Source organism: Miscanthus floridulus, chromosome 18 (genome assembly GCF_019320115.1).
Source record: "Miscanthus floridulus cultivar M001 chromosome 18, ASM1932011v1, whole genome shotgun sequence".
Lineage (NCBI taxonomy): Eukaryota > Viridiplantae > Streptophyta > Magnoliopsida > Poales > Poaceae > Miscanthus > Miscanthus floridulus.
The window spans coordinates 53,026,510-53,047,651 of NC_089597.1; the positions used below are offsets into that span (position 1 = coordinate 53,026,510).

The following is a 21,142-nucleotide window of genomic DNA, read 5'->3' on the forward strand; positions in this document are numbered from 1 at the left end:
CCAATCCTTAACCCAAATCCTTGCTCATCTCCCTCCACTTCAGCTCTCCAGGTTCATCACAACAGGCATTATCACATCAACCTGTACATCTGATGTTTTACTTTTCAGGAAGTCCCCCATCAACAGATAAGGACCAACCAAATTGTAGGTAGAAACATACGCCCAGTAAATCATCGATCCACCCTATTCCATTCCAGTGGCATAGAAACAACACAAACATCTTATATCACGGATCAAAAAGCTCCATTCTATTTTTTTTTCTCGGCAGATGGATTTTGTTTAGTCTCATAATTACACCATTGTTACAACATCTTATATGACAGCCTCTATGTATCAGCGGTATTATAAAGAGAAAAGAAACATTATCAGTAAGAGTGCAGTAACATGAAAGTACAAAATGAACAAGCCTACAAAATCTGGGCAACGATGCATCATGTGACAGTTTCACCTCAGGTATTGATCTCCGCCAGCCTATTTACAGCTTCAGTCATTCCTTTTGTGCTCGTCATTCTCATTGTTAATCACCGACACAGCAGCACCACGCCGAATCATTTGAAGTTGGATTTGTAACATCTGGGATGAAGAGCTATAGCTTTTGAGTTCTTTTGGATATAGATTGATAATATCAACAAATTATGTTAAGCACACAACTATATACTAAAGTGAAAGTAATAACTACCATGCATGCATGAATTCAACAACAGGCTGGTATGATGTAGTTACTGAGTCGGCTGTAGCAAAGAAGCATTGACAACTTGAGCAAAATTGCAGACTATGTAATCTGGCAGTAATGCTGAAGGCTAGCTGTTCAACGCTCATGAACTTGCAGTCTAGAGTAAAATGCAGATCATTGATGCCAACCAAGATTGTTAAATTCGCTAGAGAAGATGCTTGCATGCTACATACTGTTTTGTAGGAATCAAATGGTAACTAGATGGCATATTTGCATACAACACCTAATGTTTCAAATCGTCTAATCGATCCTAGTCACGAAGGCACCGATCAGACGATTAGTCGACCCTTGTCAACCTGTTTATAGTTGTCCTGTATATACCAGGACCAACATGCTATATGGTATATAGTATAAAGCAAGAGAGTAAAAAAGCACTAGAGCAGCAGATTCTTGTGGAATTTGATGGCCAGTAGAGCTACAGGAGCAATAAAGCATGAGGCAAAAGAGCAGCAGCAGAGCTAGCAAGACAGGGTCGCAGATCACAAATCAAAACAGAGCAGACGCAGCAAGATGGAGGATTGGACAGGAGCTCATCATCTTCAGGAAGGAAGAAGGGACCAGGTCATTATCAGGTAGAATCTGGCTGACAAGGTGGTTGAGGGATGACAGTACCCACGGTGCTTGAAGGGCGCCTGCCAAAGGTAGGGGCGGGTGCCGGTGGCGGTTTGAGGAAGGGATCCAGCGACAGCAGCGGAAGGGAAAGCACACAGCAGAGTGGCGGGCCAGGGCTCAAGGAGACACATGTATCTGGCATCTCCCATGGGCACATGTATAGGCCTGACCCTAATGGGCGAAATTGGCAGCCCAAAAGCCCTACCTGCGCCCACGTGCATAGGGCCGCCCAGCGCCAACCGAAAGCTAGTCGACCAAATCAGGTCAGCGGACCTAAATACCTAATCGGAGGCAGGGGACCAATCAAGCCAATTAATTGAATGACCTGATAACACAGCCGACACCATAACTTCATGACAAGCGGACTGTTACATATCAATAGCGGTGGCTCACGTTAACATAGGCTGAAAGTACTAAAAACATGACACAAACTACAAACATACCTGGAACCAACTCATCTTTGTGCCAATCATGCAAACTATCATAACATATAAACCCATTAGACATATGGAGATTGCAGAGTATGCAGGTTTTCATGATTGCAACTAAAGATGAGCTTGCAACAGAAATATCTACGATATTGCAACATGCAAGCTGTCAATGTTCACCTATCTAGCTCACTATAGTTCGTACGCAGTGCTTCTTGCTCGCATCACAAAGTAATGTAGAAGATGTAAGCTGAGTACTTTCGGAATCGAGATTCTTTCTTACCTCTATCTGGCCCTTCATAAAGTTTTCCTGTGCCTTCTGCAGTGAATTTTCAACATTGCTGGTGCTTGGTCCTGAACCAATGGCACCATTTGCGCTAAAAGGCGAAGGTGCTAAACCATCACTTGAGTTTTGGATCTGGAGTTCTTGGTCTTTCTGTGATTGATTGGAGTTACTTGCTTCAGATTGTGGTGTACTTGATGTAGACTCAGGACCTGACCTGATGATTGAATATGGCATACTTATTAGTATGCTTTATGAAAGAACAAAGCACCCCCTACAATGCTATCAACACAGTAATAATTAGATTAGATTCAGTGATTACAAAGTACATAAAAGTAGACAAGCGTCGTCAGCCACCCATTTAGAGAAGATATGCAAGCAAAATCATGAAAAGCTTTGTGTATAGACTGCTCCAGAAACATTACCTATTTAGGGTGTTTGCTGGAGGATAAACAAAAGATCTTCCATATAAAGAAGCAGCTGCTGCAGCAGCTTCGAGTTTTGCTTGGCGCCTGCTCATATTGTCACCTGGTGCCCCTTCTGAGGCTGGAGTGTCAGTACCTGCAGCTGCTTTCTCAGATGAAATCACAAATCACAAATAGAACTTACTACACAGTACAGTACTCACTGATATGTTGGACTGAAATCAGATTATGTGACAAAGAAAAAAGAACAAATCAATAAAATGAATCTCACCAGGTTGACCTCCATGTTGTCGTGCTGATGCAGAACGTCCATTGTCTGGGGGAATAATTGGAGCTCTGCATGTAGGGCAAGTGTGTTGGCGCTCTAGCCATGACCTTAAACAATGCACATGGAACAGATGCCCACAAAGCAGTTTCTTTGCTGTAGTCATCTCCTCACGGCAAATAATACATGTAGCATCGCTCCTGGATACAACAATTACAACAATAAAATGTAAATCACAAGAATTTTTACAGTGGAGGCAACAAGCTAGTGTGAATGGAACAATATAAAACTCACGCATTGAGCTCTTCTGCTGTAGCATCTGGAAAGCGTTCATTCATGTTGGAAGTGATCTTTCTGTAGCGTACATAATCTGCAATGCGAATTCTGAAGTTGCGGAAGGTCTCATATAACTCACGAATCAAGTGCAGTGGGACACCATAGTTCCTGATATTAGTATAATGGATCATCAACCATAGTTTACACTATAGTTTCAAAGGAATATTACCATAGAACTTACAGGAAGATAGCTATGAAGAAGAGCATGTATAGTGACAAGTGCACAAGGTCACTGATCAGCTCTAAGTAAAATGTATACACTGCCTTCCTCTCCCATTGACCTTCCATTAGCATGTCACTGACATAGAATACATACTTCACAAATGTTGATATTGTCGATGTTGCTAGTATCATATACCTGAAACATGATTTGTATTTAGTAACTACTGTGAGTACTTTGAATCTAAATACAACAACAACAACAACAACAACAAAACCTTTAAGTCCCAAACAAGTTGAGGTAGGCTAGAGTTGAAACCCAGCAGAAGCAATCAAGGTTCAGGCACGTAAATAGCTGTTTTCCAAGCACTCCTATCTAAGGCTAAGTCTTTGGGTATATTCCATCCTTTCAAGTCTCCTTTTATTGCCTCTACCCAAGTCAACTTCGGTCTTCCTCTGCCTCTCTTCACGTTACTATCCTGGCTTAGGATTCCACTACGCACCGGTGCCTCTGGAGGTCTCCGTTGGACATGTCCAAACCAACTCAACCGGTGTTGGACAAGCTTTTCTTCAATTGGTGCTACGATTAGACCTGCTATGTTGTATGGTGCAGAATGTTGGCCTACGAAAAGACGACATGTTCAACAGATAAGTGTCGCGGAAATGCGTATGTTGCGTTGGATTTGCGGTCATACAAGAAGGGATCGAGTTCGGAACGATGATATACGTGATAGATTAGGGGTAGCACCAATTGAATCTAAATACATCAAAAAATAATTGCTAGGCAGTTAGAAATCAGAACACGAAATCAGAACAACAGAAGCACATCTTCAAGCCATCATAAGGTTAGCCAATAGGATTGTTACCTTGCCTGGAAGGTATGCCCCTTGCTTCAGAAGCAAGAGGCAAGAAGAAATTCTATAGCTGGAGTTTCATACTAAATGGAGCTAATACTTTGCAGTGTTATCACTTAAAACTATTGCTCAAACCTAAACAGACAACTGCACAAGTTGCTAGACTAACATTTTGTAATAGAGCAGTCAGAACAAATATATGTGAACAGATTAGAAGCTTGAGGCAGTTAAGATAGTCAATGTATCTATCTATATATCTTATAAAGATGGAACCAACTAAAGTCAATATATGTTATTTCTCTACTCTCACGTTGTGCCACGTCACCTGTAAAACTAAGGCTGTCTGATAGCAAGTGCCAGTTTGATCATGTCCGTCAGTTTGTCAGGAATACCACCTTCATGTTCTCTTGTATCCTCACTAATCGCTGCCTGTTTCATTTGCCACTTACCCGAATGTGAAAGAAACAGTTGGCTGTTTGGCCTTCTTAGCTTCTCAATGCTATAGCTACATCTGTATTCTCAGTTCCTGCTGTCCTTGGCCACTAAATAATTTAGCTAATATCAATGTTCCATCTATTATTTCCTCTCCACACACATTCACATTGGGCATCAGCACCAAATTTTGCTGCTCCTTCCAGTTCCAAGTTAACTACCAAATTCACTGATGCACACACACACACACACACACCGTATATTTGCCCTTTGATTCTCTCTTGCATAGAACTTGGTTCATCACCGATATTCTTCTTAGTAACCGATGAGTTCTGCTAACTAATTAATATCCAGCCCTGCCTTCCTTCAAAGTATCCTCTTCAGTTCTCAACCCTTGCTACTATTTAACGGCCAAAAAGGAAGAGAAGACACATTCCATGCCACCAGACCTGACTACGAGAGGCTATCCCTCTCACTCTCCCTCCCTCTAAGTAATTACACTATTACTTTTTCATCATTTTTTTCTAAAATTGGCTGCTTTGCGTTGTTGTGCGACTAATTTGTTTCTTTGTAATGACCAGTTTAACCGTTTTTCTAGCCGCTAAGCATTTGTATTTGTTCTTCTAACCCCACCTGACTGGATGGACTTGCTAGGCTGAATAAGAGATGCATGTTAGTTACTGGGTCAGTTTGAAAGAAATTTGCACATTTCTTTACCATGTTCGATAGAAGTACAGATGGACCATGTCGTTGCAAAGGAAATGGAGTAGCATTTTTTTTATCCATAGAGATTTTATGGTTTACATGGATGACCATTTCTTACGGTACTCCTGTAGCTAACACATATCACTTGTGTTATCATTGCTTTTCAGTGCTTCCTTTGCCTTCTCAGCTACTCACGGCTATTTTGTTTTGTTTCGGTTCTTCCATAATTTTCAGAAATCTAGTTTGTTCTTACTGTATTCAGTATTCTTTTGTACATTGTATCTGCTATCTTTACCTATCTATAGTGTAATAACCTATTCTAACAAACATAAAAAATTCATATTTCTTGTTACAAATTCACGCAGCAATGCACAGGGTGTCACCTAGTAAAACTAAGATATATTGAATAAACAAAAGCAATAACTGCGAATCTGGTATTGTTCATAGGGTTCAGGGTAAGTCTCAGTGCAAAGAGGACAGTAAACAAAATGTAAAGAGGACGCATTGCGGTAAGCTTCATACAACACAACTAAAAAAGATTGTCAAATGATATATGGACCTAACATGTAGTACATCTCCTATTTGCAAATATTTGTCCATTATCTTGGGAATTGTCATTTCACAGTGTTTGATCATATTAATTAATCCCTACCCCTACTCTAATGTTGAAAAAGAGGAAAAAATTGTTATAGTGCGTCACATTGATATAGTGACAAGGTGAAAAAGGAAATAGCACAGATAATTTTTCTGGATTTGTACGGCACAATGCAACAATAAAAAGACAATTCGTGGCAGTGTAAACTGAAAATCGAGCTTACTCAAAGGAGAAGAAGATGGCAACAGATGCCTCCCGCTTCTGTATGAGTGACCTCAGCGAGTTGGACAGGAAGAGGCAGTCAACAATGAGGAGGAACGCCATGAAAGAGACGATCCTGATGTGTGAGAGCAAGGGCACTGAAGGTGTTGTCTCGATGTACTCGACCCTCTTCTGGGCCAGCCAGTGCAGTGCCTTGATAAGGAGCAGCGCGGCGACCATGGCGAGGAAAGAGACTGAGAAGTCCTGACGGAAGATGGTGACCGCGAAGAGGATCTCAACGACCTCCCGCCAGGCCTGCTCGTTGAGGCGCTCGACCTCGGTCTCCCGGAGCGACCCCAGGAAGAGGCGCTTGACGAGCTGCCAGGCGACGCACATGGCGACGAGGCCCGTGTTGAGGAGCAGAACGAAGCAGATCTTGGATGTGGAGAGGTAGACCATGGCCGGGTAGAACTGCTCCCGGCTGCTGAAGGCGTAGTACGCCGCCGAAGCCGTCGCCAGCAAGCTGAACGCCGCGTACGTCTGAAGACGGATCATCTTCACCTCCGGAGCTGCCGCCCGCCCGCCCGCAGAAAAATCACCCAAAAAAATTTCCGCAACAAAACCGCACCACAGCACACCACCACCGAATCCGATATCTAGAAAGAACAATCCAGATTATCAAGCGAAATAGGAAAATCGTTCTCCAAAATTAGCCCGTAAATCGAAACCGTAATTTGGCGGGTGGCTTACCCCTTGTGAGGCAATCACCTGATCGACTCGACGCGAGCGTGGTGGAGGTCGGCTCTAGCTCTAGGAGAGATTCGACAGGAACGCCATGTCGGCAGGCTTCGATGAAAGTGGATACGCTGTCGCCCCTGCCCCCTGCGATTTTGGAATTTACTTTCCTTTTCTTTTCGTTTTTTCTTTTTTTTAGTTTTATTATCTATCTCGAGCTCTCGACTCTTGAGCCGTTGAGCGAGGTAAGGCGAGACGAAGGCGCGTGAGTTTTTTTTTTTTTTTTCCTGATGATTCTGAGGTGACGATGGCATGGGGCACGGTATTCAGCTGCGGCCGGCGACGCGCTGGACTGTTGGCTGTTGATCCGATGACATGTTCCGCCCCAATGAGTAGCCTCCACCTGTGTGCCAATCATGGACGCCAATGACCGGTTGATAAAAAGACGGCTAGGAGGCCACGTTTGTTACCGACACAGATTCAGGTTTTTTTTTCACTTTTACGTTTGCCGAGGGCTAAATTGACATCTTTGAGTCCTTAATTTTGCCACCGCAATCACCAAAAGTTCGTTGTTTTAGACATTTTGCCGACATGGCTGGCCAAGTCACCCTTCCAGCATGGCAAGGGCTAAATTGACATCTTTGGGAGAGTCCTTAATTTTGCCACCGCAATCACCAAAAGTTCGTTGTTTTAGATATTTTGCCGACGTGGCTGGCCAAGTCACCCTTCCAGCATGGCAAGGGCACGCCACAGACCTCTCGTGGCCCTGCCTTATCCCTTAGGCACGTGTGGGCTCACTCTTCGTTCCACGCCGCCTCATTCTTCTTTTCCCACCTACATTCTTCTTCTCCACCCGCATTCTTCTTCTACACTGGCGCACTGGAAACGCCGCACTCCCCAACAGACAACACACTCTCACACTCTACGTCTTCATCGCGCCTAGGGACGCTCCCTCGCGCTAACCTCGCCACACTCGGTATGTCTTGTTGGCGGGGAGGGGAGAGTCATCGAGGCAAGGGAGCAGGACATCTCGCCCGATGCCCAGATCAACCATTGGCCCTAGGGCCCGCGACTTGGTTGGAGAGTAGACCAGACTCCTCCTCATCAAATGCCATGTGGCATGGCTCAAGTCATTGAACTACGGGCATGGACAAAGGAGAACTATGGTAGTGTTTTCTTCAAGTGCCCAGCGAACATGCAAGGGGGTGAGATTTGTCTACTCCTAATCTCGTTTCTTAGTCATATTTGCTGATTGAAGAGTACATGACTGAGTTTGAAGCTTGTACTGCTTGGTTTTTTTGTAGGATCCAACTACTCGCGGGTTCTTCGAATGGCAAAGACAATACCTAGACAAACTGGTTGAGTTAGGCAAGGTAACAGTGCAAGATGTTGCTACTGATCATGAAGGAGAAGGAGAGGTTGAAGCAAAGTCTATTCCATCTACTGGTGCAAGGCAAATGGAATAACTGATGGAGAGCTTGATCACAATTGTGAGAAGATGTTGGTGTGGGATCTAGCTGGACTACTTGTTGTAGGAATTATGTACCTTATGAAGTAGAAATGGAGTAGGAGTAATGTTTGGGTATATGTAATTTGGCATGGACCTATGAACCTAATGTATTGAATATGTTATGGCAAATGCATTGTCCATAAGCATGTAGTTTGCAATAAAACAACTAAGGCAACACAATCATTATAGGTTCCAGCTACACTACCAAGGCAACATATCTAGTACAGTTTGCATAGTCTTTTAGCTAACAAGTTCAGTAGTTTATAACTAGAGCAGCAGGGCAACACATGCATTACATGTTCTTGGCCAATACTGGCAACACTAAATAGATTACATTGCCATTGTTTGCAGCTTGTGAAGGCTACATAGCCATTACAAAATAGCCCAAAATCAGTTTCATTGTTGCTTATATGCCAGACTAAGTCTTGGTTGGAGTGGCCTCCTTCACCTTTGTTGCCGACATTCTTCTTGGGCGTCATCTTCTTAGCAGGTGCATGTTGATCTTCACATAATACCATCTCTAGTGGTAAAGGCTCATCCAGGGGCAACTTCTTGTTAAAACAGAATGATAGGATGCATTCTTAGCTCATTGAACCAATAGTATAGACAAAATGCATGGAAACTCCATGAAACATATCTCTTAGCAGGTGGAACTGGAGTTGGTGGTCAAACACTTTCCTACTCAACCTTAGACCGGCGAAATAAAAAGCCCTATAAATATATGTTTGCCTTCCACATTCCATTTCATCTCCTCCGTCAGTGATGTTACGCAATCATCCAACCTCCATCTTCATCAAATGATGAACAACGATCATCCATTAGCGTAGCCAACCATGCTACCTTTGATTATTGTCCATGGCATTAAGTCCTTCATCGTCCACTGTCAAGCCACTTGTTCATCAACTCGAATCAATACTCGGCTTGATCTCTCTTGAATGATATGACCCACTTCATAGCTTCATGTGACCTTATTGGTTCATCGATCGTAGCTTCACTTGCTCTTCACCGTTGCCTCGGTCCATTGGCGCCAAGCTCTCTACTCATGCTTCATCCCCTCGATGGTCCATTGCACCCGAGCCTCTAGCTTGCCCTTCATGCTTGCAACCCGGTCCATTGTAACCAAGCCATGTCTCTTAATCATATCTTCTCCACCTAGTCACATGACTCCACGTCATGTCTCATATGCAACGAGCTCCTTCATCTCACTAGTTGAGCACTATCAACATGTCTAAGTCATCTCTCCACCATGGCTTAATGTGTTGCTCACACTAGTGTACCTGTGGACTAAAAACATATATATCTCAATATACACCACATTAGTCCACCCAAGGTTGTCACTTAATTACCAAAAGCAAAGTATGACTTTTCAGAAGTGGGTGCTGAGGTTGATAGCGATGTCCTGGACCTGAAGCTCATGAAGTCTGCATCCTAAGGCTCATGAGCATCACACAAGACATGTCCTCTAGCAGGATTTGCACTTCAATATACCCAGTGGCGGATCCAAGATAAAAATCCACCTATGACGAATTTTTGTACTACTAATTCATGTGAATTTATTTAGCCATGTGCATCGCCATCCCATCCAAGGCACATGATTCTCCTACGAGAAGACACCACTGCAGGGCCATTTATGAATCTAGGTGAGGAGAGAAATTCATTTCATACCAAAGAGATTGATAAAGGGAAATGAAGAGATAGCAGGAAAGGGAACCTTATTCATTTTTTTGAAAAGATACACATTCATTAAATTGTTTAGAGCACAGCAACGATATAATAACAAAAATACTCACGTTGCATCTAAGTGCATCTATAAGAGATGCAACGAAAACCATGTTCTTGTTCTTAAAAGGGCCAAAATTAGAAAAAATGTTTCTCATCAACCATCAAGTTCAAACATAAGTTAGTTGAGAGGATTTTAACAATAATGTTGCGATCCGTACATCATTGGCATATCCACGTTGGGGTGGACACAAAATCATAAAAAAATGATTAATCAAAAGTTGGATTAATCAAAATTTTAGTGATCTATTCCCGGTGACTTATTTGGTATTTAAGTGACGTTAACTGAAATTAATCGATTTAATTGAATTTCTTTGCGACTATTATGTTGAACAGTGAAACTATGTCTATTCCTATTTAAATGTATTCCTATGAGACTTTACTCGTTAGATGGATTCTTAATTATTTTTGTTTCTATCTTAATTGTTGACACATTCCTTGTTTGGTGGTTTCCTAGGTACGAGGGATTCTATTTGTTAGAAGCATTCTTAATTAATTTTGTTTTTATTTTATTTGTTGACATATTCCTCGTTTGGTGGTTTCCTATGCAAATTGCTCGTGTTGTTCCGTTATCTCCTGTAGAAATATAATATATTTGCCGTTAGTGGATTCTAGTTGCCTTTTACTAAACGGTTAAAATTCCGTTCAGACCAAAATTTGTTAAAATTCCGTTCAAACCAAAATTATTCATAACTAATTTAACTTATCTGATTTAACGGCATTATTAACGGCATGCCAACGCCTATCTTCAACGGCCTGGATCCCGCAGCGGCACATGGCCTGAGTCAGCTTCTGCTCGGGCACATGCATCGTCGTCACTTCCAAAGAATCAGAGAACCTCGTGATCCGTACGGCTCAAGGCTCAAGAGTAACCGTTTTGTCAGCCTCACACTCCCCAGTCCACCGTGCACCGAGACCAGCTCTCCCCCGCCCCCCGTACACCCGCCCCATACGAGGCCGTGCGTCAGCGATAACAGCACCGGCGTGGTCGTGTGGAGCACCGGCCGCCCCAGCCCCAGGTCTCCTTCCCTCGAGTCGTCGTCGTCGTCTCCACGGCGGCACCCCTCGTCTTGGAGGCGAAGAAAGAAAGCGGCCACCTATAAGTACCCCGCGCCTCCCAAGCCTGCCTCCCCAACTAAACCCCCAAAACCTACCACCGCCCATCCATTTTCGCCTTGGCTCGACCCGCGGAGCTCAGAACTCAGAGAGGGCATCCACGGCGGCGGCGGCAGTGCGAGAGGGGGTCCGAGGGAGGATTGGAGGATGCACCTCTACAACGCGTGGCTGCCGCCACCGGTGGCCACCGCGGCGCGTGGGGAGGCAGCTGCGTTTGCGGGCGCTGTGCGGACCGCCGCGGGCGCGTGGCTGCCCGGGGACCCCGACTCCGCCTACGCCACACTCAAGTGGATCTCCGTGTTCGACCTGTAATTTCTCCCTCGAACTCTCGCCCCTTCCGCGGCTGCGTTTCGATTGCTTTGAGGTCTCGTTTATACTTCGGTCTGCTGGTTCGTGTGGGCGACGGCCTGCTGCTCGATTGGTGCTGCCTCCACTGCTGTTCCCTAACTTGACTTAGCAATCCGGTTTATCGAGTAGCGGATTTCGCCTTTAGTGTTGTCAATGTCTGTCTGAGTGCTGGTTTTTGCTTGATGCGATCGCGTTTGAGTAAGGGGAATTTTGAGTTGCGGCAATCACTATCTCAACTTCCTAGTGTCCATGTTCTTTTCGGTGTGCAATTTCAAATTTAGGTATTCTGCAAGCACTTTTTCGTTCTGTTTTGTACTCCAGTTCTCTGCTGAATTTTCTGAACTATGGATCACATTGAAAATTAGAACAGCAAATGAGTAATTCCAGAGAACTGCTTCTTTTGAGGTGTGATTTTGATCAGAATTAGAAATTCAGATTATTACAATTGTCAGAAGTATGTCTAACTGTCCTTGGATTTACTATATTGTCAAATGCACAGCTGTATGTTTGCTGAATACAATTAGATTTTGGGAAATTGTTTTTCATAAAATGTTATACTGTCAAATGCACAACTGTGTGTTTGCTGAATGCAAATGCCATGCAATCGATTGTGCTTTTGTATAAAATGCCACTCTGAATATTTCATCAGTAAAATGCCATTACAAAAATGATAATATGCTTCTTTCGCTGTATTTTGCTATTTCACCCAACTTTCCCACTGACAAAACGTGAACTGATCAGAACATCCTGGTTCCTTTTCCAATCCTACTAAACATGATTCAGCTCTATGGTTCTGTTGCAAAAGCTTATATCTGTACCCACCAGAAGTCTTTGGCATGTTATCCAAATAGACAAATACTTGTACTTCTGATTTGGCTACCTCTTCTGCTATCTGCTTTTTGAGCAACTGAGCACAGACCTCCACTCCTAGTGAAAGCAATGTTGGTGGTGATGCTTTAGAGTGGGAAGACTTGTGCATTGTTCCTTGATTGAAATTGTATGATAGTGAGAGTGGCAGCGGCACAATTCAAGTGACCTGGCAGCAGGCATATTTGTCAAGGCACTGCATACAGTCAGAAGTTGGCTGCATGGAGATGGAGCCAGTAGGTACATCATGCATGTCGCACAGAGCAGCGATTGCTTCTTCCTGTGGCATTGGTTGCTGGAATTAGAGAAGGTGCCTAAGGGTGATCTGAACGTTCAGCATTAAGAAAAACTGAAAAAAGAACATTGGATTTAAAGATGGAAATACACCCAAAATAGCACATTATGATTTTCCACCTTTTAAGTTGCTGTTTCTTGATCAGATTTGTTTACTACATTTTGCAACAATGCTTTGAGTGTTTTTTTTTTGAAAAACTCTCTTGAATTTCTGATAATTGATTGGTTAATTTTTTTTTGATGTACTGAGTATCTTACGCGAACCCCTCTTTGGGTTCTAACAAAAAGAACTCAGATTCACATGAGCATTTGATGGATCTGATTCAAAGGGATGCAGACAACTGAAACCATAATTAAGTCATTTCTAGACCATTTAGGGGATTGTTTGCAAACATTTAGATATGTAGACTTAAAATACTTTGTAATAATGTGGTTTCTAGAGTTTGTGGATTATTAATGTCGGTGTTCTTTTTCAATGTATTTAGTTTTATTAAGGCGAAGAGTGACATTGCTCCTGAGGATGTACAGGCTCTTGTAAAGCTTGGACTGGAGATATTTCATGCATCGCATAACAAGTTTGTTGTCCAGGTAATGCTCAGTAGTTAATGATTTGTACATGGATAGTTCAGATCTGTTTGGTCTTTGGTGATATATTCTTTTCTTGGTAAATGAATGATAATCAGATTAAGTGGGGAGGTCTGCTCATCAGGCTTCTAAGAAAGCATGGGAAGAGGCTTTCACTTGATGTGCAATGGAGACCACTTTATGATACGTTGATAAGGACTCATTTCAAGAGGTAAAATGTGACATTATACCCATTTCCTACAATGAAGAAAATGACAGAAGGCTAAGTGAATGTCATGTCGCTTTCAGAAACATGGGACCTGAGGGTTGGAAAGTAAGGAAGCAACACTTTGAGACTGTCACCTCTTTAGTGCGTGCATCCAGGAATTTCTTTCCTGAAGGTGTGGCTGCTGAAATTTGGTCAGAATTCAGGTTTGGCATATTCAGCACGAATCTTTACTTACATTCCATCTCATTCATGCTTTTCTAACTGCTTTGCTGGTTTATTATTTCTTTTAATAACCTGTGTTGTCCACCCTCCATAAGCCCGTATAGTGTTTGTCTGTTTGGCCAGATAGAGTCACAAAGGATATGCTTCACATGTATTCATTTGACTTCTATTTGAGTAAGTAGCCAATACAAACAAGGTTTGTGATAACAAAGGTATCTAATTACCTGTAGTGAAATATGTAAAAGCCCGTCACAATCATCTTTAAGTACTCTTGCGGTACATAGCATTGGTGTCAAACCCCGTAAGTCAAGTTTTTCCTTCTGGTGCTAATCATATAAACATCTGTCTCAAAAAGAATGCAATTCTCGATCTGGTCTAAGCCAGTCAAAACTATTTTAAGTTCGACTGTGTATATAGAAAGTTGTATCATCAGTTATGATTCCAAATAGGTATACTATGAAAATATATTCCATGATCTACCTACTTGACATCATAAATATTAGTGCGATTTTGTAAAAAAATGGTCAAGTTGAAGATGGTTTTACTTTAGCATTGTAGGTAGAATTGAATTCTTCTTGGATGGAGGGAGTATCAAAGAAAAAGGATCCACCAGAAAGATTTTGCTATAATTTACTAACCATAAAAGAGTGTTATGCTCCTTTTGGTGTGAGCTGCACAAGAATTCCCTAGACAGAATGTAAATTTGCATTTGTATCTAAATTCTTGCTGGTCCTTGAACTTTCCTAGGCATGGTACTTGTGTTCCTCTACTTCTCTACATTAGGAAAGTTAACCATTTAATTCATTGACTAATGGTTTTAGCTGACATGGATCTGATGAGTGATGATGTTGGTTTTCACATGTATTTTAGGCATATAGAAGCAATAAACATATGAATGAATATAAAAATCCCTCAAATTGTGGCACCTGGATCACTATTTGATTCTTCATTGTAAGCATATCTAGTGCAGTGCAATGAGGGGCCATTTGGTAGTGTAAATGGTGAAAACAACTGAAATGCTACATATGGCTAGTTGGTTGTTTGGTGATAGAATTTGAACATCAGCGAAGGGAGGTGGATGTTTGGTACGGAGCAGGTGGGAAGTGATTCTTGTGGGGATTGAATGAGGAGCAGTGGGGTGCCTTTTTTTTTAGCTCCCAGCTCGCAGTGTAAACGGAGAAGCGAGTCTTCTCAGATCTCTGCCAGAATCTAGTACTCCCTCCGTCCCTAAATAACTGTCGTTCTCGCTTCCCGAGAAATAACTTTAACTAATTTTATATAAAAAACTATTAACATTTATAGTACATAATTAATACTAGATAGATCGCTGAATCTATTTTCATAACAAATTTATTTGGAGATACAAATGCTGTACGTTTTTCTATAAATCTAGTCAAACTTATGGCACGGAAACCAAAAACAACAAATATTTAGGGACAGAGCGAGTAGTGTTTTACCTGTTTGGCTGTCTAGGGGTGATTCTCATGGAGAATCTAGAGCTGGGAGCGCTTCCAAATGGCTCCTAAGGTACATGGAATAACATTATGGGTTTAATTTTTGCAATGAAACATAGCGACAGTGAAAAACGTGATAGATTGGACATACATGTCTTATGTGCTAATTCCACCTTTTCAATGTCTCTTTTCTTATCTTCTGGAGCATTAGTCCACTTAAACAAGGTGACAGGCTAGCTTAATGTTGACAAGTTTAGGGGCTTCACTGGCAATTGTATGCATGTTTAGGACCTTCTAGACTATCGTTCAATTTTAGGAACTGTCATATCCATGCAAGTTTGTGGCACCCGCAGGATAAGTTTCAAAATTATGGACTGTCAAGTGCTAACATGTGTGGAATAGAAACTCGACCACAAAACTTGCGCAGGTCTTGGTAGCTCTAAAGCATTGTGTTCTTGGTCCTCCCCACCACTACCCAACTACCCACCCACACAACCTCATACGAAAGATCATAAGTTCATAACAGCAAGTAATTGTATTGATAATATCATTATTGTTCTTTCCACGCCATTATTATTGTTAACATTTGATCATTTGGAAAAGTAGCACAGAAAATCAGAACAGATTATAATTGGAAATTGCTTGACAATATACTGCCAACATTGAAGTACCTTACCTTTTACTGTACTGAAACTACAGGCCCTTGCTGGAAAATCCATGGCATAACTCAGCGTTTGAAGGTGTTGGATTTCTCAGGCTGTTCCTTCCAGCGAACTCGAGGAATCAGGATCACTTTACAATGTAATTACATATTGGATTGATAAGCACCCTTCTCTCTTCTGTAGCTGAACATCGTCTTACTTTCTCTTTCAACTGATTTTGCCCTATTGCAGTGATTGGATTAAAAATTGTCTTGACATATGGGATTCTGTCACAAATTGTAACTTCTGGGACATCCAATGGGCTTCCATCATAGCACGCTGTATAAAAAATTCCAGATCGGTGAACTGGGATGCTTTTCTGCCCTTGTTATTCACAAGATACTTGAACATGTTTGAGGTATGAAAGCACTTTCAGGTTTATGCCTACATACTAGTAGTTGGTAGTCATCTTGGCTGCTTGATGAAAGTAATGTTTGAGGTATGTAAGCACTTTCAGGTTTATGCCTACATACCAATGTTTAAAATCGCCGGCTAAGGCAGTTAGCGGCAAGTTTCTCCAGACGCTACAAACGCTATAGCCGGATATAGCGTTCGCTAATTCATTTAGCGGTTTTGTAAAATATGTCACAAATCAGTGAAAGAAGCAACAAAATACAAGAATAGAGGACTACTGTGAGGAGAAGAACTTGCTTCCTTGTTGCTCCTATTGGTACAGGGTGCCGAGTGCTCCGATTGGTACAGCCTACAGGGTGTCGAGTGCTGCCGTCGAGGGACTGCTTGTCGCACTGGGCACGCCAAAACCAGCGGCTGCGTGGCTGCTGTGGCTGCGAGGAGGCCTGCACGTCGCCGCTGTGCCGGGGTGAGATGGCTGTAGTGGCACCAACACGTCGCCGCAGTTGGCGGCTCTGGTCTTCCGTCTTCTTCAGAGAACACCGCCGCCGCCGTAGCTCTTTCCAGAGGGCAGGTCGAGAGGATGAATGAGATTAGGGAATTGGTAGGGTTAAGGTGGCATTTTGGGCCACCGCTGCTGTTTTGGGCCCTCCGCTGATGAAAAATATAGGAAGCCCACTCTGGTTTCAGCCCATGAGTCCGCCAGGAACTGCTTAGTGGCGCTATATCAACCCCGTTTAGCGTTTTTAGCGTACTAATTGCTGCTATTAGCATTCAAGATCAGTTAGCGCTAAAAGGGAACTCTCCTAGCGCTGGCCTTGCTAATCCGCTAAATCCGGCTATAGCGGACGCTATATCCGGCTATTTGAAACGTTGCTACATACTAGTAGTTGGTAGTCATCTTGGCTGCTTGATGAAAGTCAGAGTGGACAATAATTTGCATAAAACCTTACATGTCTTGCTACACAACTGTTTTCTTTTTTTTTGATTGCTAAATTTTCTAAAGGATAGTATTATTTGTTTTATTCTATAAAAATGAAGCAGGTATTAGTTTGATATTCTTAAAATTTGCTTGTTTTTCCATCCAAATTTTACGGCTCACGCATAGTACTAAGGGTTTAGATTTGCTGTTAGCCAACGCGAGTCATCAGTATACAGGGAATAGTGTAGGTTAGCATATATAAAGGACGTGTGTCGATAGAATATTGTTGGCAGTCCTCCGAGAGGTATCCCTCCAGTCGGCGGCCGGCGAAGGTACTGTAAGTACCAACTGCTCGGCGGGGGAAATTTCTTGAACTTTCTTCTCTTCCTTAATAGACGATGTAAAGAGGTCTTGAACGAAGACCCCCGGCGGAATCGCGGCGCGAGAAGAGCCTATCTTAGATAGGTGGTCGGCGAGCTGATTTTGATCTCGTACCACGTGGTGGTACTCGATACCGTAGAACTTCCCTTCGAGTTTCCTGATTTCGGCGCAATATGCGTCCATCTTCTCACTGGAGCAGGACCAGTCTTTGTTGAGCTGGTTGATGACCAGTGCGGTCTCCGTATACCATGAGGCGTTTGACGCCAAGCTCGACGGCTATATGGAGTCCGTGGAGACATGCTTCATATTCGGCGGCGTTGTTGGAGGCTGGAAAATGTATTCGGAGAACATATCGGAGCTTGTTTTGGTTGGCGTAATGAACAAAATGTCAGCGCCAGCACCGTTGATGTTAAGGGGTGATAGGATTACGGATCCTACCGCGTAGATCACGGAGTCTGTAGGGGTGAGAGGGAGGTGGAGCAGGCTTGGAACCTCGCTGCCGGCGGTTGGGCGCCGTGGTGGAGGATGAACGTGAGGAGCAGGGAGGAAGCGGCGGCTAGGGCAAATCTCCCGGCTCCCTAAGGAAGCCGGAAACAAATATATTGTTTCTGCTTAATTATCCAAATGTCTTACAAGCCATATATATAGCTCTAAAAAATAAGGGATATATCTAATAAATAGGCTAAATAATAGATAATATGGGCTGTTAGCCCTCTAATGCCGGCGCACAAGCTCAGCCACTAATGGGCCTCCTCCTGGTATATGTGACGCCGGTCATAACATCTTCCCCGCCTGCGCAAATAGCTCGTCCTCGAGCTGGAAGTCGGGGAAGTGGTCGCGGAACTCGTCGAGGGTTTCCCATGTAGCGTCATCTTCAGGGAGGCCGTGCCACTGGATCAGCACCTGCCACACACCACGGCGCTGAAGCGCACGGAGAGCCCGCGCCGGAGCAGGAAGCAGCCGGCCATCCATGGCCAGAGGAAGGCTGGTCGGGGTCGCTGGAGGGTCGCCGCGGTGCGGCTTCAGGAGACCAACGTGGAAGACGTCGTGGATGCGGGCGTTCTCAGGCAGCTGGAGGCGGTACGCGACACGGCCAATGCGTTCCAGCACCTGGAACGGACCAGCATAGCGAGGACCCAACTTGCGCTTAGCCCGCGGGTCGAGGGACTGTGCGGTGCGGTGGCGGAGGCGCAGCCACACCCAGTCGCCCACCTGGAACTCCACATCGCGGTGGCCGGCGTCGTAGTACTTCTTGGACAGCTGCTGCGCTTGGAGGAGCCGTTGGCGCACCTCCGCCAGCAGCATCTCATCGCGGTCGCGGAGAAGGCTATCTACGACGTCGGTCCTCACCGTCCCCTGCCTGTACGGCAGAATAGGCGGAGGGCGGCCGTACACCACCTCAAAGGGAGTCATCCGAAGGGCCATGTGGAAGGAGGTATTGTAGCAATACTCCGCCCACGACAGCCAGTCCACCCACGCCCTTGGCCGGTCACCTGTAACACAACGGAGATACATGGCAATCACCTTGTTGACCACCTCCGACTGGCCGTCGGTCTGAGGATGAAAAGCGGTGCTCATGCGAAGCTTGACGCCCGCCATCTGGAAGAGATCCCGCCAAACATGGCCGATGAACACGGGGTCCCGATCACTGACGATCGACGAAGGGAATCCGTGGAGCCGGACGACGTTGTCGAAGAAGGCGCGAGCGACGGAGGTAGCCGTGTAGGGGTGCCCAAGCGCAATAAAATGTGCGTACTTGGAGAAACGGTCGACGACGGTAAGGATGACGGATTTTCCGCCAACCTTGGGCAGCCCTTCGATGAAATCCATGGAGATGTCGGCCCAGACTTGGTCAGGCACCTCCAGCGGCTGGAGCAGCCCGGCCGGCTGGAATGCCTCCGTCTTGTTGCGCTGGCACGTCGCGCAAGTGCGCACCCAGTCCTGGACTAGGGAGCGATCCCCTGGGATGTAGAAGTCGGCGCGGAGGCGGTGGAGAGTCTTCTGTACACCCTCATGTCCAGCCGCATGGGCCAGCTGCAGGACTTGGTGGCGCAGGTCACCGACGTCGGGTACGAAGATACGCCGGCCATGCAGCAGCAACCCGACGTCCGCGCGCCACGGCTTCGCCAAGTCGCCCGCGTGCAGTCGGTGCAGAAGCTGCTGCGCGTCCGGGGCGGCGGCTGTAGCGCTGCGGACCGCATCCAGGAAGGCGAAGGACGGCCCAGAGATGGCCCTGGCTGCGCCCTCGCCTGCTGCAGCGTCCACGGCCTCGGCGTCACGCCGGGAAAGCGCGTCGGCCACGGTGTTGAGGCGGCCCAGGCGATATTCCACAGCGAAGTCGAAGCCGAAAAGCTTGCTTAGCCACTGATGCTGGGGAACTGTGGACAAACGCTGGTCAAGTAAAAATTTAAGACTGTAATGATCAGTACGGACCAAAAAGTGACGCCCCCACAAATACGGTCGCCAATGACGAACGGCTTGCACCAGCCCGATGAGTTCGCGCTCATAAGCTGCAAGCTTGAGATGGCGGACAACGAAAGGCCGGCTGCAGTAGGCGAGGGGTCCAGCGCCCTGGTGAAGGACGGCACCGACCCCCGCACCCGACGCGTCTCCACGACGAAGAGCCTGTCTAAGTCAGGCATCTGCAGGACTGGCCCCGTAGTGAGGGCGGCCTTGAGCGCCTCAAACGCCGTGGTCGCGTCGTCGTCCCAAGCAAACGCGTCTCGCCGCAAGAGACGCGTCAGCGGGGCAGCGATGATGCCGAAGTCCTTAATGAACTTCCTGTAGTAGCCTGCGAGGCCTAGGAAGCCTCGGAGACCGCGGGCGGAGCATGGGGTCGGCCACGCATGCCGCGACCTTGTCCGCGTCCATGGCCACTCCGTCCTTGGAGATAACATGGCCTAAATAAGCCACGGACGAGCGTCGAAGGAGCACTTGGAGCGCTTGAGGTGGAGGTTGTGCGCTCGCAGGGCGTGGAGGACGATGTTGACATGTTGTAGGTGTTCGGCCCAGGAGGAACTGTAGATCAGGATGTCATCAAAAAATACCAGCACAGACGTGCGCAAGTACGGCCGGAGGACATCGTTCACCAACGCCTGAAAGGTAGCTGGAGCGTTCGAGAGACCGAACGGCATCACCAAAAACTCGTAGTGGCCATGGTGCGTGCGGAACGCTGTTTTAGCGACGTCGTCGGGGTGCATGCGCACCTGGTGATAACCAGAGCGCAAATCCAGCTTGGTGAAGAAGCGCGCACCATGGAGCTCATCAAGCAGCTCATCAACCACTGGAATCGGAAACTTGTCCTTGGCGGTCTTGGCGTTGAGGGCACGATAGTCGATGCAGAAGCGCCAGGACTTGTCCTGTTTCCGCACCAAGAGAACGGGCGCGGAGAAAGGCGAGGTGCTCGGTCGAATGATGCCTTGCGCGAGCATCTCCGCACACTGACGTTCCAGCTTGTCCTTCTGGAGCTGGGGGTAGCGGTAAGGGCGCACCGCCACCGGCGCGGTACCGGGCAGCAGGTGAATGCGGTGGTCGTAGGGGCGCACCGGAGGGAGCCCGTGGGGCTCGTCGAAGATGGCGCCGTGCTGCTGAAGGAGGTTGTCCAGCAGGGGCAGCGCCGGGTCGGCGGTGACCATGGCCGC

General features: G+C 45.6%; 2 protein-coding genes across 5 annotated transcripts in view; one reads left to right on the plus strand and one right to left on the minus strand.

Moving 5' to 3' along the window:
- Positions 1-233: 233 nt before the first annotated feature.
- On the minus strand, positions 234-7,033 carry LOC136522076 (ERAD-associated E3 ubiquitin-protein ligase HRD1-like). Of its 3 annotated transcripts, none has more exons than XM_066515864.1 (8): positions 6,797-7,033; positions 6,051-6,684; positions 3,264-3,440; positions 3,041-3,190; positions 2,753-2,946; positions 2,482-2,623; positions 2,057-2,273; positions 234-573 (listed from the first exon to the last, which is right to left on the minus strand). In XM_066515864.1, the coding sequence occupies exons 2-8, from the start codon at positions 6,581-6,583 to the stop codon at positions 484-486; spliced, it is 1,503 nt and encodes a 500-aa protein (XP_066371961.1). In that variant the 5' UTR covers positions 6,584-6,684; positions 6,797-7,033; the 3' UTR covers positions 234-483. The 3 variants fall into 3 exon arrangements, with proteins under 3 accessions (XP_066371961.1, XP_066371962.1, XP_066371960.1); XM_066515865.1 differs by having other exon boundaries at positions 2,482-2,617; positions 6,779-7,033; XM_066515863.1 differs by having other exon boundaries at positions 6,779-7,033.
- A 3,990-nt stretch (positions 7,034-11,023) lies between these two features.
- LOC136520318 (proteasome activator subunit 4-like) overlaps positions 11,024-21,142 on the plus strand; it is a 35,216-nt gene continuing 25,097 nt past the window's right edge. For both annotated transcript variants that reach the window (XM_066513782.1, XM_066513783.1), the window contains exons 1-6: positions 11,024-11,476; positions 13,163-13,265; positions 13,361-13,473; positions 13,551-13,673; positions 15,846-15,947; positions 16,040-16,205. In XM_066513782.1, coding sequence (XP_066369879.1) covers positions 11,316-11,476; positions 13,163-13,265; positions 13,361-13,473; positions 13,551-13,673; positions 15,846-15,947; positions 16,040-16,205 — 768 coding nt within the window. In that variant the 5' untranslated portion in view covers positions 11,024-11,315. The remainder of the gene's footprint in view (positions 11,477-13,162; positions 13,266-13,360; positions 13,474-13,550; positions 13,674-15,845; positions 15,948-16,039; positions 16,206-21,142) is intronic.

Coding starts and splice junctions, on each gene's coding strand:
- LOC136522076 (XM_066515864.1), bottom strand. CDS start 6,583: ATGATCCGTCTTCAGACGTACGCGGCGTTCAGCTTGCTGGCGACGGCT. Junction 2,624..2,752: donor ACAACATGGAGGTCAACCTG/GTGAGATTCATT, acceptor CTGAGAAAGCAG/CTGCAGGTACTGACACTCCA. Junction 2,274..2,481: donor CCAGCAAACACCCTAAATAG/GTAATGTTTCTG, acceptor TTCAATCATCAG/GTCAGGTCCTGAGTCTACAT.